The 15,853-nt window shown below is 35.7% G+C and overlaps 1 protein-coding gene across 1 annotated transcript in view; it reads left to right on the top strand.

Moving 5' to 3' along the window:
• The window catches only part of LOC131048132 (putative nitric oxide synthase), a 132,479-nt gene that overhangs the window by 103,207 nt on the left and 13,419 nt on the right, over nt 1-15,853 (top strand). Inside the window, exon 7 of the mRNA XM_057981995.2 lies at nt 13,617-13,662. Coding sequence (XP_057837978.2) covers nt 13,617-13,662 — 46 coding nt within the window. The remainder of the gene's footprint in view (nt 1-13,616; nt 13,663-15,853) is intronic.

Genomic DNA, 15,853 nt, shown 5'->3' with positions numbered 1-15,853 from the left:
CCACAAGGCCAACTAGCCCACATCCTTTCATGCCAATGCTATCACCTTCTGAACCAGAGAATTTTGTGGTTACACGAAAAAGAGGCCCACTGGATACTAGCTTAAAAAATGAAATCAGAGAGGTTGTCGATCAAAGGGTTGCTCGATGCATTAATGGCAATGGGCTTCCTTTCAACATTGTTAGATCACCTTATTTTTGATATATGATGCATACCCTGTGTAGTACACCTTTTGATTATGTTTGTCTTGGGTATGAAAGGGTGTGAACCACCTTATTGGCAAAGGAGAAAGCTTTCATAGAGACACAATTGAAAGCCGTCAAAGATACATGGCCGAAAACAAGTGTCCATCGTTTTGATGGATGGAAAGATTGTAAAAATAGACCATTAATCATGCCCTAAAGGGGTGATGCTTTTGAAAGTGGTGGATCATGAGGGGCAAGTGAAAGATGCTAGTTTCATTGCTAATATCCTCATAGAATCCATTGATATGGTTGGGCTTGAAAATGTTGTCCAAGTCATAACAGACAATGCTAACACTTGTAAGGTAGTTGGGACTATAGTGGAGGCTACATATGGTCATATTTTTTGGACACCATGTGCAGTCCACTCACTCAATTTAATCATGCAAAAGATTGGCACACAAATTGATTGGGTGAAACAAGTGTACACAGAGGGCGAGGAGATTCAAATGTTTGTGACTAATCATCATATGTCACAAGCCATATTCAGGGCCTTCTCCAAGTTGGAGTTATCGAAGATAATTAAATTAAATTTTTTATTTTCTAAAATTGATATATGATGTGTATTTTTTTATGCCATGTTAGGTTGTTGAAACATAATTTGCATCTTACATGCTCGTCTTAAGAAGACTTGTGAAGGTGCGAGAGGCCTTGAGTTCTATGGTCATCAACACCTTGTGGAGTGTATGGAATCAATCCAACACAGAAAGAGCTCAAAAAGTAAGAGCATTGATCCTTGATGATGTATGGTGCGATCGTGTGGAATATGTTTTGAGTTTCATCGAGCCCATCATGAGCATGATTAGGTATGCTAATATTGATTGCCAATGTTTGGGTGAAATTTATGATGGCATGGATTGCATGGTGGAGAAAATGAGAGAAACAATAAAGAAAAAGGAAAATGACCTAACGGAAACATTTTTCAAAGTTGTGCAACAAATTGTTGTTGACCGTTGGAACAAGATGACCATCCCCTTACATCTCTTAGCATTTGCTTTGATGCCAAAGTTTTATAGCGCTGAGATGCTTGCAACGCCAAGGAGGGTGTCGCCATATAGAGATGTAGAGGTTGCTACTGGCTATAGGGCTGCCTTTAAAAATATATATTCAGATGAGGAGACTAGAAATATTGTCTTGAGGGAGTTTGGCCAATTCGTATCTACAAAATATCATGATGTTGTAGCTCTTCAAGCCAGATATGGGATGGATGTTGATAAGTGGTGGTATGTACATGGTCAAGGCTCCATTTTCTTGCAGCCTCTTGCAATTAATCTTCTCTCCCAGGCATGTATCTTTTTATTTTTTATTTTTTATAGTTTTCGAATTCCATTTGATGCTATTATATTAAAATATTTTTATTTTGTAATTTATAAATTTATAATTATGTTTTAACAAGTTGCAAGTTCTTCAGTTGAGTGGAATTGGAGTCCATACTCTTTCATCCATTCAGTCAAGTGTAATCGTTTGGGTGCAAAAAAAGCAAAGGATTTGGTCTACATACACTCCAACCTTCGTCTATTGTCACATAGGTAACCTAATTATAATGTATGTTCGACAAGGAATTGGGACCTAGCCCTTGAGTGTGCTGATTTAGATGCTATAGTTGCACAACTTGCTCAAGTCTCTATAGATGAGGCTACTGTGGAACTTGAGAGAGATCTAGCTAGTGGGAGTGGTATTCCAATGGATTGTTGTTCAAATGATGTTGAATTTGAACCAAATGATGACCTTGCGCTTGGGCTTGATGCTTCACATGAAGATGAATATGGAGATTAAATCCCATATGGCTTGCAATTTGAATTTTCATTGTGTAATTACATTTTGAGACTTGAAAGTTGAATATTATCATTTTTGCAAATTATGAATATGATATTACATTTACGATATTATGAATATTTATTGGCAATTATGGATTTATCATTTATGTATGGGAAAGTTACATTGTATGGATTTTATCATTATAATAATGGTATTTGTAAATGCAGATCGTACTCCTCTCAGATTTGATAGTTGATAGATTGTAATTAATATTTCTGAATATATGTGATTTATGATTCTAATGAAGACTGTGTTTTGTAGGTCCAAACAAGGCTGAGAATGTTCGATTTTAATTGCACAATATTGCCTTATCGGGTCTGCATATATACTTGTATCGGGGGGGCATGTCTTGAGTGGACATGTCTCCACAAAGTGGAGGCATGTCCGCTCAAGACGTGCCTCCTCATCGATGGCACTTAAACAGTATTATGAATATCGTTTTATGAACGGTCACTTACTATTAGTTAAGTAGTCACTAACATATGTTTAATATGCCGATAAGAAAGGTATTCAACGTATATACAATGTAAGCAATGTTGATCGTTCATTACTCGATTGATAATGAAATCAATATGATATTAATGCATGCAGATCGGAAGCATTCTTTATTCAATCATGATAATTAATAGTGAGGTGGTAAACTGATATATTTCATTGTTAATTCTTTATCTGTCGATGCTATAATTTTAACACTCCCTCTTAGCTAGGGAAGATAAAGAGTAAGAATATTATAATGAACTCTGAGAGTACATTACCATACTAATAGCTATCACGTAACTCGTGATAAGAGTTATCGCCTAATCTCATGATATGAAGTATCACATGTCTTGTGATACTAAAGGATATAATACACTCAAGAACATTACATTCTCCTCATATATCCTAGTTATGGTATGTGCACTGACATTAAGTCACATAATGTCTACCATAACAAATCATGACAAATCCATGAATAATGATATCAAGTCACATGATATCAATCTACTGAACATTATAAGATCGTCACCTTATAGTGTCAAATACAAGTGCTCATTATCTAAAAGATCGTCACCTTTTAGAAATGTACACAGGGGGTGGGGCCCATAAAGTCATAGAGTCACATATATGACAAAAGAAGTTTACACATTAAACATCTTTTATATTAGCATAGATAGATATAATACTTACATTTCAATCATACCAAGACTCTTTCTGAAGTGTTCAACTTTCACTATGGAGAGAGGTTTGGTAAGTATGTCTGCTGTCTGATCTCTTGTACTGATATACTCCAACTGGATTGCATTCCTTTCTACCATGTCTCTCACATAGTGATAAGGAATCTCGATATGCTTAGATCTATCATGAAATACTAGATTCACTGAAAGCTTAATACAACTCTGATTATCACAGTGGATAATAGTAGGTTTCAGAGGCTCACCAAATAATCCCACAAGCAGTTTTCTGAGCCATATTGCTTCTCTTGCAGCCATAGAAGCTGCAATATATTCGGCTTCTGTAGAACTTTGAGCCACTGAAGATTGTTTCCTGCTTATCCACGATATCATAGCCGATCCTAAACTGAAGCAACATCCTGAGGTGCTTTTCCGATCGGTCACGCTTCCAGCCCAATTTGAATCTGTGAATCCATGAAGATCTAAATCAACCTTTCCATATTTGAGACCATAATTAAGGGCCCTTCGTCTTCAGGTCAGGGCCCCCCCCGGGTCCCTTCCCTTCAGCCATCAGGGCAGGTCCTCCCCCCGCTTGACTTCGTCTTCGTTAGTTAAGTCTCCCCTTTGGGGGATACTTAACAAACTCAGTACTTCAGTCAAGCCTACCTCTACGTTCTTTGCCTTGAAGGTACCTCATTATATGCTTCACGGCAACAAGATGTATCTCCTTGGGCTCACACATAAACTGACTCAAAGCATTCACAGCATAACAGATATCTGGTCTGGTGTTGACCAAGTACATCAAAGATCCAATCATCTGCCTGTAGAGAGTTGGATCTGCTAACTGAGAATCTGTTGCTGCTTCCTTCAATTTATGAAGATTTGTTTCCATGGGAGATGACATAGATCTACAATTCATCATTCCAAATCTCTTCAATATATCAAGGGTGTACTTCCCTTGATTCAGAATAATGCCATCTGATTTCTGCTAGACTTCTAATCCAAGGAAGTAGTGCAATAGACCTAAGTCCTTCATGTCAAACTCTGAGCCTAGATCCTTCTTACACTGATCAATAAGGTGATCCACTCCTGTAATCAATAGATCATTAACATATAATATTAATATTAACATATTACCTTTGATTTTCTTGAAGTAGAGATTTTAGTCTGCATCATTTTTCAAGAAACCAATCCCATGAGGTAACTGTCAATTCTTTCATACCAGGCTCTGGGAGCCTGCTTAAGTCCATACAGGGCTTTCTTCAATTTACACACATGTGACTCTACATTGTGGATCTCGAATCCTTGAGGTTGCTCTAAGTAGACCTCTTCTTCAATAGTCCCATTTAAGAATGCAGTTTTTACATCCATTTGATGGACTTTCCATCCTTTGGCTGCTGCAATGGTTAGAACTGCTCTGACTGAGGTATAGCGAGCAACTGGTGCAAACGTTTCTTCATAATCAATTCCCTCATTTTGTGAAAAACCTCTGGCTACAAATCTTGCTTTGTGTTTTTCTATACTGCCATCTGCAACATGCTTGATTTTGAATAGCCACTTGGAAGAAACAACAAATTTCTCTTTTGGCCTAGGTACTATCTCCCACACATTATTTTTCAAGATGGATTGATAGTCCTCTGTCATGGCATCCTTCCATACTTGGTGCTAGAGAGCTTCTATAACATTAGCAGGTTCTGATTTGATGAATTCACTCATCAAAGCTACATAACTAGAGAATCTCTTAGGTCTTTTACTCTCTCTAAAAGTCCCTGACGGAGCTGCATAAGTCTTTGCTTCTTTCATTGTCTTAGTAGCCCAGAGTGGTCTCTTCTTAGGATTTTCCAATGATGTGATTTGTTCTTCATTTCTATCTTCCTCAAGGTACTCCCTCTGAATCTCAGGGGCAGGATCCTCTTCTAGGTCTATGGGGGAAGTTTGAATTTCTGACTCAATAGAATTTCTAGCTCTTTTATAAGCTATGTCTTCCTCAAAAATTACATCTGTGCTTAGTTCAATCTGTCTCTGACCAGGCACATATATTCTATAAGCTTGGGAGGTTTCACTATAGCCTACAAAAATACCTTTTCTCTTAGAAGATTCTAGCTTAGTTCTTTTCTCTTTGGGCACATGAATGTAGACAAGACAACCAAATATCCTCAAGTGACTGATGTCTGGCTTTACACCAGTGAAAGCTTCTTCAGGAGTTTTGTCATCAATATGGGAGTGAGGACATCTGTTTTGTATGTAAACAATAGTACTAGAGGCTTCTGCCCAAAGTGATGTTTCTGTGTTTTGATCAAGTAACATTGCCCTAGCAGCTTCTACAATGATTCTATTTTTCCTTTCAGCAACCCCGTTTTGTTGAGGGTTGTAGGGTACAGTGAACTCTCTTAATCCCAACATTTTTACAAAATTCTTTAAAATAATCTGATGTGTATTCTCTCCCATTGTCTGTCCTTAATGTTATAACTTTCCTCCCAAAAGAGTTTTCTGTAAGGGATTTGAATTCCTTAAACCTTCTAAGGATCTCCTTAGATTCTTTACATTTGAGGAAATAGATCCAAGTATTTCTAGAGAAGTCATCAACAAAAATTACATAATATAGGAAACCCCCTAAAGAAGGTACAGACATGGGTCCACATAAATCTGAGTGGACTAATTCTTATACATCATTTGTTTTACTAGAACTACTTTGGAAAGACCCTTTTGTGTTTTTCCCTAAGGCACACCCCTTGCATGCCCCTGAATGATATTGTTTGAGTTTGGGTAAACCCGTGACTAGTTTTTCCATAGAAGATAGGGCACGGAAATGGAGGTGTCCTAATTTCCTATGCCATATTTCATTAGTCTGCAATTTCATGAATTAGGGCAAGATTTGGCTCAGTACATAATTTATATAGATATCCTTGTCTATAACCTATGGTTTGAGCCTTCTTAATAGTAGAGTTCTTTGGCCATGCCAACACTTTACTATCCATGAAGGTAACCCTATATCCATTGTCTTCAAGTGCAGATATGGAAACCAAGTTCCTCTTGATACTTGGTACAAACAATACTTCGGTGAGTTGAATAGAGATACCGGACTTCAATTTGATGATACATGTTCCAACACCTCTAACTGGATGTGTATCGTCATCTCCAATTGTCACTTCCTCATCAGTTTCTTCTACCATGGAGTCTAAGAGTTCCCTGAACCCAATGATGTGTCTTGATGATCCACTATCTATAACCCAAGTGTTGGATTTAATTGATACTTGGTTTGAAAGTGCAGAGTAGAATACATATTTCTTGGATTCATGCTTTGTCTTAGACTTTCCTACTTTGGCAAATGATGCTTGTTGCTTTGTTCTATCAGGACATCTGACTGCATAGTGCCCATATTGATCGCATTTGAAACATTGGATTTGTGAAACATCTTTCTTGGATGAACCCTTCCCATGGTGGCTTTTCCTCTTCTTGAAGTTCTTCTTCTTTCCTTTCTTGTGAGAATTAGCATTCAAGACATGGAGATCTTCATCTACGTTCTTCTGATTGAATCCTTTCTTTGTCTGTCTCGATTCCTCTTGAAGGCAGTCTGATCTTAGCCGGTCAAACTTTGGAAATTTAGACCTTGTACTAATGCCTTGAACAAATGTCTCCCAGGAATTTGGTAGACCATCTAAGGCGATAGGTGTTAGCTCCTTACTTTCAATCTGGTATCCAAGTGTTGATAGCTGATCCCTTAGTGCAGATATTCTCATAAAGTATGCGTTGATAGATTCTCCTTTGTTCATACTTATATGATTGATTTCTCTCTTTAGAGCCAAGGTCCTGCTGGAATTATTTATTTCGTATGTGCTTTCAAGTGACTTAAACATATGATATGCGGTCTCATGTTTTGTCAAGATTGGCACGATATGATCTCTAACTCCATCAACTATGATTTTCATGGCCTTTTCATTTCCTTCAATCCATGTCGTCTTCTCGGGATCATTCTCCGGTTCTGCTTTATTTTCTTTCACAAATGACTCAACTTTATTCTCTTTTAATATCATCATAATCGTGAACTTCCATGATGAGAAGTTATTTCCTCCTTATGGCCTATCTTTGAATCTGATTACACTCGCCATAGAGGAATATGATGTACTTAGATTTAAATCTGAATATCTCAAGTTCGATCGCTGCTTGGATCCTCCTTAACCTGGCTCTGATACCATGTAAATGCAGATTGTACTCCTCTCAGATTTTATAGTTGATAGATTGTAATTAATATTTCTGAATATATGTGATTTATGATTCTAATGAAGACTGTGTTTTGCAGGTCCAAACAAGGCTGAGAATGTTCGATTTTAATTGCACAATATTGCCTTATCGGGTCTGCATATATACTTGTATCGGGGGGGCATGTCTTGAGTGGACATGTCTCCACAAAGTGGAGGCATGTCCGCTCAAGACGTGCCTCCTCATCGATGGCACTTAAACAGTATTATGAATACCGTTTTATGAATGGTCACTTACTATTAGTTAAGTAGTCACTAACGTATGTTTAATATGCCGATAAGAAAGGTATTCGACGTATATACAATGTAAGCAATGTTGATTGATCATTACTCGATTGATAATGAAATCAATATGATATTAATTCATGCAGATCGAAAGCATTCTTTATTTGATCATGATAATTAATAGTGAGGTGGTAAACTGATATATTTCATTGTTGATTCTTTATCTGTCGATGCTATAATTTTAACAGTATTGACAATTCATATTTTATAATTTTGATGTTTGAACATATATATATATATATATACACGGACGTACTCGTACCTGTACCCAAGGATTTTTTTTTTTTGCCGTACCCGTGATCCTGTACTTGAATACGTGTCCGATCCAATAACATCAAAAAATTTTCATACTCAAAACAATACACTCCCCTGCCATATTTCAAGGTTTTCATCATCATTCAACATTCAAGAACTTCAAACATATTTTCCAAACTTTTGGCAATGCCTATGTTGAAACTTTTCTGAGAACTGCAGGTTCAATGCCTTGATTGATAAGTTAAATAGCAATTTGCAATGCCATTATCAGAAGTTAAAAACTACAATTCCTTTTTGGGCAATTGCAATGACCTTTTCTTCAGGTTCAAAATAAATAAAACAAATTTAAACATTTTTTCCGATATGCATATATGTGACAATGGAAATAGATGCTTGTGGCATAAAAGTGCAACAAATAGACTATAAAACCACTTCCTCTAGCTTGCAGCAATCAACTTGAAAAGTTCTATGTCACTTTTCAGAACCTCAAAACATTATCATTTGCAGCAGTCTCCTTTGAAAACTTCAACATCAAGATTTAAGAAAATATCAATCAATTTTCAAGTTCATTTGTGCAGCAAATCTACACCTCATTTCATTTCTCATGTCTATTGCCTTCAGCGAATTCTAGTGCATGTGATTAGCTAGCAATAATACCTTACAGATATGTATTCTACAAGCCTGGCATATTCATTGCTCAGATATCCAGTTGAAACTAGTAGAGAAAACAATTGAAACTATACCATTATTGCAGATAATAAAATGGTGTATGATCCTATCATTTTTCAGTGACTAATTTTCCATTCATTACAATATTCAAATATTGCTTTTATAAAGCCTTTGTTTACCCAAAACACTGGACAACTAACATACTTAATTATATAACTTTACTAAATATGTTTATTTATATTTATTAATATATCAACTAAACTAACTATATATTTAATATAATTTCAAATTTCCAGCAATAAAGTCAGAAAAATACTTACACAAATCCATTCTTATGACTGCTGTTATTTTGCCTGTGGATGACTGAAAGTCTTTTGTAAAATACTGCTGAAAACCCTGGGAAAAGTCTGCAAATAGTCACTATCTAGTCTTATAACACCAAACCCTAGCTACATTGGAGAATATGAACAACTTTTTATTAGATGTGGATGATGACTGAAAATTGCTTCAAAATCTTAGGCACCGATTACAAATGTGTGAATATCTGATTATATTTATTGAAAACTCTGCACAATGTAGAAAACCCTGCTAAATACCCTAAGTGCCCCTGCTGTTTTGTCAATAAAATAATTGAAATGATGACCCTCAGCTGAATCATTCCTCTGGCAATCTGAAAATCTGCAGATGTTGAAAATGAAAGACCAACAAGAGTCTTCTCATTTCTGCACTGAAATTCTGCTGCCATTGAATTCCTTTTTGTGTTGGTGAAAAAACTTTCCTCACTTTATTAAGGGTGCCCGTTAGCAGATCCGAAATGGAATGCGTTTTGCTCTTATAGAGCACACACCAAAATGTATGGAAGAAAATTGATCAGCCTATTAAATGGTGCACACCTCCTAGCAGCCTCGCATTTTTTGAAAACTCAAAACCTATTGGTGTTGCAACTTTAACCTTTTTGAGAGTTTTCATCTGTTTATGTATGCACCGGATCATGGAATTATGACTTTTGAACCTTGTAGACTTGTTCCACCTTGCTAAGGAGAACAGGCTGCCTATTTAGACTTAAATATTTTGGTCATCTCCCTATGATGTTGCATGCCAATATGTGTAGTTGCAGATTTCTATTTTGAAAAATATGTTATGCTGTTCTATGGTGCGTGCCTTTATACATACCTACAGCTTCAACTTAAAACCAAAATTCATTCTTCCTTTACATGGCACACACTCCTATATAGGCTTGCATATTTTTGGATTTTAATGATTTTTTTTTCCCTTCTCTATGGTGCACACTTGCACATGCTGTTGCATTTGTTATGGTAAATCGATGTCTTAAACAAAGGAGACGAAGACTCCTTAAATAGATTTGCAAAGATGATGTTTCTTAATGAGACAATTGTTAACTGAAGAGGAATTTAGAAACAATCTAAATTAACCAAGATGACCATTAAAGAAATATTACAATATTTCAATACCCTCCCTTAATGGCCATCATTCTAACTACCCTACAAAAGACAATTTGCTGGTCTCTTGGTCACAAATGCATAGAAGGCTGCCCCCTTCTGGTCAGAAATGCAAAGAGAAAGCTGCCCCTTTCTCTTCAGAATGCTCTGCAAAATGAGCCTGCTGTTGAGACCTTCCCTGATTCTGCAAAACCTTTGGAAATGACCAAGAAAACCAAAACAAACTGAGATTCATCCAACAAAACTATCCCTCCTTGTAGCCAGAAGTATCGAGAATAGCTTCTCAAACTGAAAGCATGATTTTGAGGAGAAAATCTCCAAACCATTGTGTAGACTGTTGCCCTAGCAACTCTAGGTGCGATCTAGAACAGCTATGAGAAACCATGATTTTTGTGGAAAAAATCACCAAACCCTGGATGCTGAAATTATACATCTTCGTTTTGTGGAAAAAATGGTAAAACGCACCAATAATATTTAGGAAAAAATTATAAACCCAAATAACCAAAATCCCACGCGAACTTTGTGAATTACAGATGATTTTTGAGGACAAAATCAAAAATGCCAAACACGATTTTTGAGGAGAAAAAATGATCAAAACCAGACACGATTTTTAAGGAGAAAAATCAATCAAAACCAAACATGATTTTAGAGGAGAAAAATCGATCAAAACCAAACACGATACACCACATTTTTGTTGGAAAAACATGAAAAACCCTCACATGAGTTTTTGTGGCAAAAAATTAGAAAACCTAGAATATAATTTTTGAGTAAAAAATTATAAAAACCCTCATGATTTTTTGTGGTAAAAAAATCAGAAAACCCATTTAGAATTTTTTAAAGGAGAAAAAATATAAAAACCCACCAAATATTTTTGAGGAAAAAATATTTAAACCCAGAATATTTTTTTAGAAAAAAACCCACCAATAATCTTTTTTTTGTAAAGAAAAAAATTATAAACAACCCATAGAGATCGCGCGGCTTAAAGGCCATAGATTTCACACGGGTCGTGGCTCAAAACGTAGATCGCAGAAAACAAAACGGGCACGTAGAACAAAAATGGCGAAAGAACCCTTCGCATGGGAAAAACGCTGAGAAAAGGATGCAACCTGCAAAAAAGAAAAATCTCAATACAAAACTAGACCGCACAAAACCTTGTCGGAAAAATATTGCCGTCACACAAGTAGTGGTTGCAGGAGATCACAGAAGAAATATTCGTCGCAGACACGAAATTCTCACGCGCAAAAACCTAGAAGCGTGCACGGAGAACAAAATCGCACCCACAATTGTGCAGGTCGCCAAAAGTAGTCGCGGAAAATTCGTCCACAGGGCCATCACAAAATTGAAACCTGTCGGAAAACCTGCGCGGAAACATGGAAGTCATGGGTTGCCAAGAGCACGAGTAGTAAACGCACGCAGATGGGCTAGAATCTCCAAAAATGGCGCGTAGAAGAGAAACAACCACAAAAACCCTCAACGAAAAACAAGAGAAAAATACTTGCTAATTCGCTCGCAAAAACCCACAAATTCTCCATTGATTTTTATTTTCATAAAATATCGAAAAACAAATTTATGAAAAAAATTCCAAACAAGAAGAGGCTTCGCCAAATTTTGAAAAACCCCATCGACCTGTTCTAATACCATGTTATGGTAAATCGATGTATTAAACAAAGGAGACGAAGGCTCCTTATATAGATTTACAAAGACAATGTTTCTTAATGAAACAATTGTTAACTAACGACGAATTTAGAAACGATCTAAACTAACTAAGATGACCATTAAAGAAACATTACAATATTTTAATAGCATTTTTATCTTACATGAATTTTTTTTTATACCTTCAATGGTGCACGCATGCATGCTGATTGCAACTTTTTCATTGTGAAGATTTGTTATCCTTAACAATAGCATGTGTCAATGTATGAACTTAAAATTTTATTGACTTAATTTTTGTTTGTCTTCATTCTGGTGCATGCCCTTTCATTGAGTGGCTTTTTTGATGACCTTTATGTTCCTCAGTTGGAGGGGTGTGTGTCATGGCATTTTCCGACATTTTGGTTTTCGAATCTTGCTTGCACTCCAGGACATAGGTGTGTGCTCGTATGTTGCTCAGCAACTTTTGAGTTTTTTAATTTATTCATCTCTTTGGAGTGGCACACTTTGTTGCATTGGCCAACATCTTTTCAATTTTTAACTCGTCTTTCTCTTTGGTCAACCATGTGCCATGTTACCATGATGTGCTTCTTTTTACTTTTGGCAAAACTTGTGCTCCTTAATTGAGGTGCATAACCTTCCACTAGCTGACAAGTTCGAGTATCCCTTCAGTTGGTGCTGAAGGTTCGGTCGGTGCTGAGGGGAAGATTGTTGACTTGGCGGTCAGCACCTCCTTGGGGACTCGTGACATGGCTTAACTGCCTCCTTTAGATTGGGTTAAATCTGGTGTTTGTATCGGGTGTTGAAAGTTCGAGCTTTTGGCACAACGGCAAACAATTCCAACAATTTTTTCATTCCTAAACAAATTGTTTTCCTTTTCTCCCCTGTCCAAGCTTCAATGTTTGCCTTGCCAGATGTGTTGGAAAGCTCCTTTTCTTGATGCTGGGAAGCCACTGACTACAGACAGCAAAAATGACATTGATGATCATGAAAGAGTTCAAGTGTGGGTCACAACATAAGAACTTTTAAGATTTTGATTCAAAGGATGTCTCAATATGAAAAATTTCGTATGTGTACTACAATTCCATATATTTTTTGACTGATTGTTTATAGAGACTTCATTTTCTTGAGTTGTAGTATGAGCTTAACAGTGATCATGAGAAGATTGTTTCACCTAAGAAAGTAAACTTCAAGGGTATCTGTTCTCTCTAGTTTGGTTAATATCTTGGGTTTTTCTTCATGTTGCTAGATTGTTTTATTCAGCAAAAGTGAATTTTATTAATTGAAAACTTCAGGAATCTTATCTTTTTTTCTAGTCATATATATGTTGTTTCTGAAGATAATCTCTGAAGCCGTGTCATGACATAAACCTGAGGAATGTTTTATCTGTCATTTTCATCTCAATGACTCATTGCTATACGTTTTACTCAGTGCTTCATATTTCTTCCTTCAATAGATATGAAAAGAATCCAAAAAATAATCAGTTCCTAAATTCAAGGATCTTGAACCTAGAATAATTCTGAGAAATATTTTTCATCTCAAAATGAACACAAACCTGTAATAAACTTGGATCTCTACAACTCTACCATATACATAGCATAGTTATGAGATTCAGGAGAAGCATCAAGCTCCCATTGTCTCCTATTCGTTGAAAATATTTTTAATATGATATTCAATCCCTGTCAATTGGTGTGTTTGATCTTCTTGGAATGGCTTAAATGCTGTATAATTTTATCTTCTTGATAGAATATTGAAATTGTAGTAGGATAGGTCTGTATTTGCTTTGTTCCCTTTATTACGTTGTCACACTGGATGCAATTGTTTGCAGGGCTCTGCTAATGTGGGAAAATCAGCCTTCATAAATGCGTTATTGAGTAAGCAATGAGAATCACTTCCTGTCTCTTTCTTCTGCTTGTCTTTTACTTTTTAAGTAGGAAGTAGGCCAAACTATTTTTCCTTCATCATTTTCTATAATTATATATTTAACTCTTTAAAGCATATTATATCCTATGAGTGTTGATTAATGACAATGCGCATGCCATGTAATTTTTTCTCTTTACTTTATTAACACTGCCTCATTCATAAAAACTTATTGCAGCTTTTGTGAGTGAGATCCAGGTCACTGGTGTGATCGTGTGATTATGCTGCAAATTTAGAGATTTGCAAAATAGCGGCATCTTATCCAAAAATGCTTGCAAATTAGTAATATAAAGATTTAACCCAAAATTATAGGGATACTTGCACACCCAAATGGATTGTTTCTGCAAATTCTATATTCACCACAAACACAAGTGGAATTAGAAAGTAGCTTTTGATTATCAGAATGAACTTTTGATTATTAGAAAGAAATAAGGGAATAGAATTGATACAAAAGATATTGGTGTTCTAATTTATACCATGGTGAAGGGAGTGGAATCTGACGCTAATTTTACAACCAGTACTAGTCCTAATTATTCAAATATTTATTATTCTGCCATAAGGAAAAAATGGCCTGGTTGCAAGATACTAATATGATTTAGCATTATTACATTAACAGTAAGCTGCGGGATAAAATATTTCACGGATACGTATGCTAACAGTAATATGTTGTGTCTAGGTACACAAGTGGAGTTCCCCCTTTCAAATTTAATTCTATCCTATGAGATTTAATTAACCATGAGTAAGATTCTTTGACATACCATGTAAACTTATTGCAGCTTTTGTGAGTGAGATCAAGGTTATGTTGTGTTGTACACGCACATTTTTTTTGTATTGTGTCAAACTAAGTTGTTGAATAAGAATCAGAATCTTGGACAGATACATAAATATTGCATGCTAGTATGAAAAATTTCTTTTTGGGACTCGTTATGGCAACATAAAAACCATACAAAAATCATAAATATATAATAATATTTAAATAATAGAAGATAAATAAATAATATTAATTTACTAAAATGTTAATATATTAATATTATTTTATTTTATGAAGTAACCTATATAAGTATATCAATCTTTACATAAAATTAAAATATCCAAATGCAAAAGTACAATAAATTAAGTAGCTATAAATGCAAAACTACAATAAAGTAAGTTGGTACAAATGCAAAACTACACTGATTGTTTAGACTTACACCTGATGAAATTAAGTAGGTACAAATTTATAATGCAATCCTAATAACTAAATGGATTTTTCCATTGACCTTGCAAGGAGCTTTAGCACTTGCATGAAAACACACAAACATCCTTTCCCTGTTTGCTCCTGCTTTTTTCTATTGCTGCGATTCTAGCACATGAAATAGATTTTGGTTTTCTAGTTTTCATTCTTGTTGCTAGACTTCACACACCAAATGTGTAATAATTTTGTCATTTAGAATTTGGGGATGGTTGTTGAGGGTTTTCTTGGTCACAAAGTCAAATGTTTTGCCTTTAAAAATTCTGCCTAACAGAAAGTTCTTCCTTACATGGGCTTTATAATTATTAGTTCTTTCGAGTTGGGTCACCTAGCCCAACTCCTGATGTCCTCTCTTGGACGGGAGTTTTGTCCTATTCTTATTCTTCTCTTCTTAAGGATACCATTTTGTATGTGCCAGTTATGGGATCTACTTCATCTTTTTCATTAAGGTCTTTGACTATCACTTTACACATAACCAGTTTCTTGGGCTTTCTGCTAAAATTTGAATCTTTCATTTCTTTTTCAGGCACCATCATGTTATTGCTCTTCATATATTCTTTCAATAATTGTAGCTCATTTTCATTAATATTATTTCTAACCCTGAGGAAATTAGTGCACATTGACTATCTCCTCCTTGTAGACTAGCGAGAGGCCTTCTTTTAGAAGGATCCAAAATCCTCTTTGGGATCTCCATGATAAAATAAACCTGCAACATAATATTAAAAATCATGAGCTAATAAATTGAGTCAGCAAGCTGCCTTCTTCTACCTTGAAATACTTCATCATTTCTTGCTTTCCAAATATGCCACAGAACTTCACAAGTTAGAAGAGACCAAAATTTAATAAGTTCATTCGACAAGCTTTTGATAAACCCAAACAAGACTTTAGCCTTGTTGAAGCCTTCCCTACCACCC

This window comes from Cryptomeria japonica, chromosome 1 (genome assembly GCF_030272615.1).
Source record: "Cryptomeria japonica chromosome 1, Sugi_1.0, whole genome shotgun sequence".
Lineage (NCBI taxonomy): Eukaryota > Viridiplantae > Streptophyta > Pinopsida > Cupressales > Cupressaceae > Cryptomeria > Cryptomeria japonica.
Note: the sequence above shows the minus strand (reverse complement) of the source record. Positions and strands in the feature narration are given on the sequence as shown.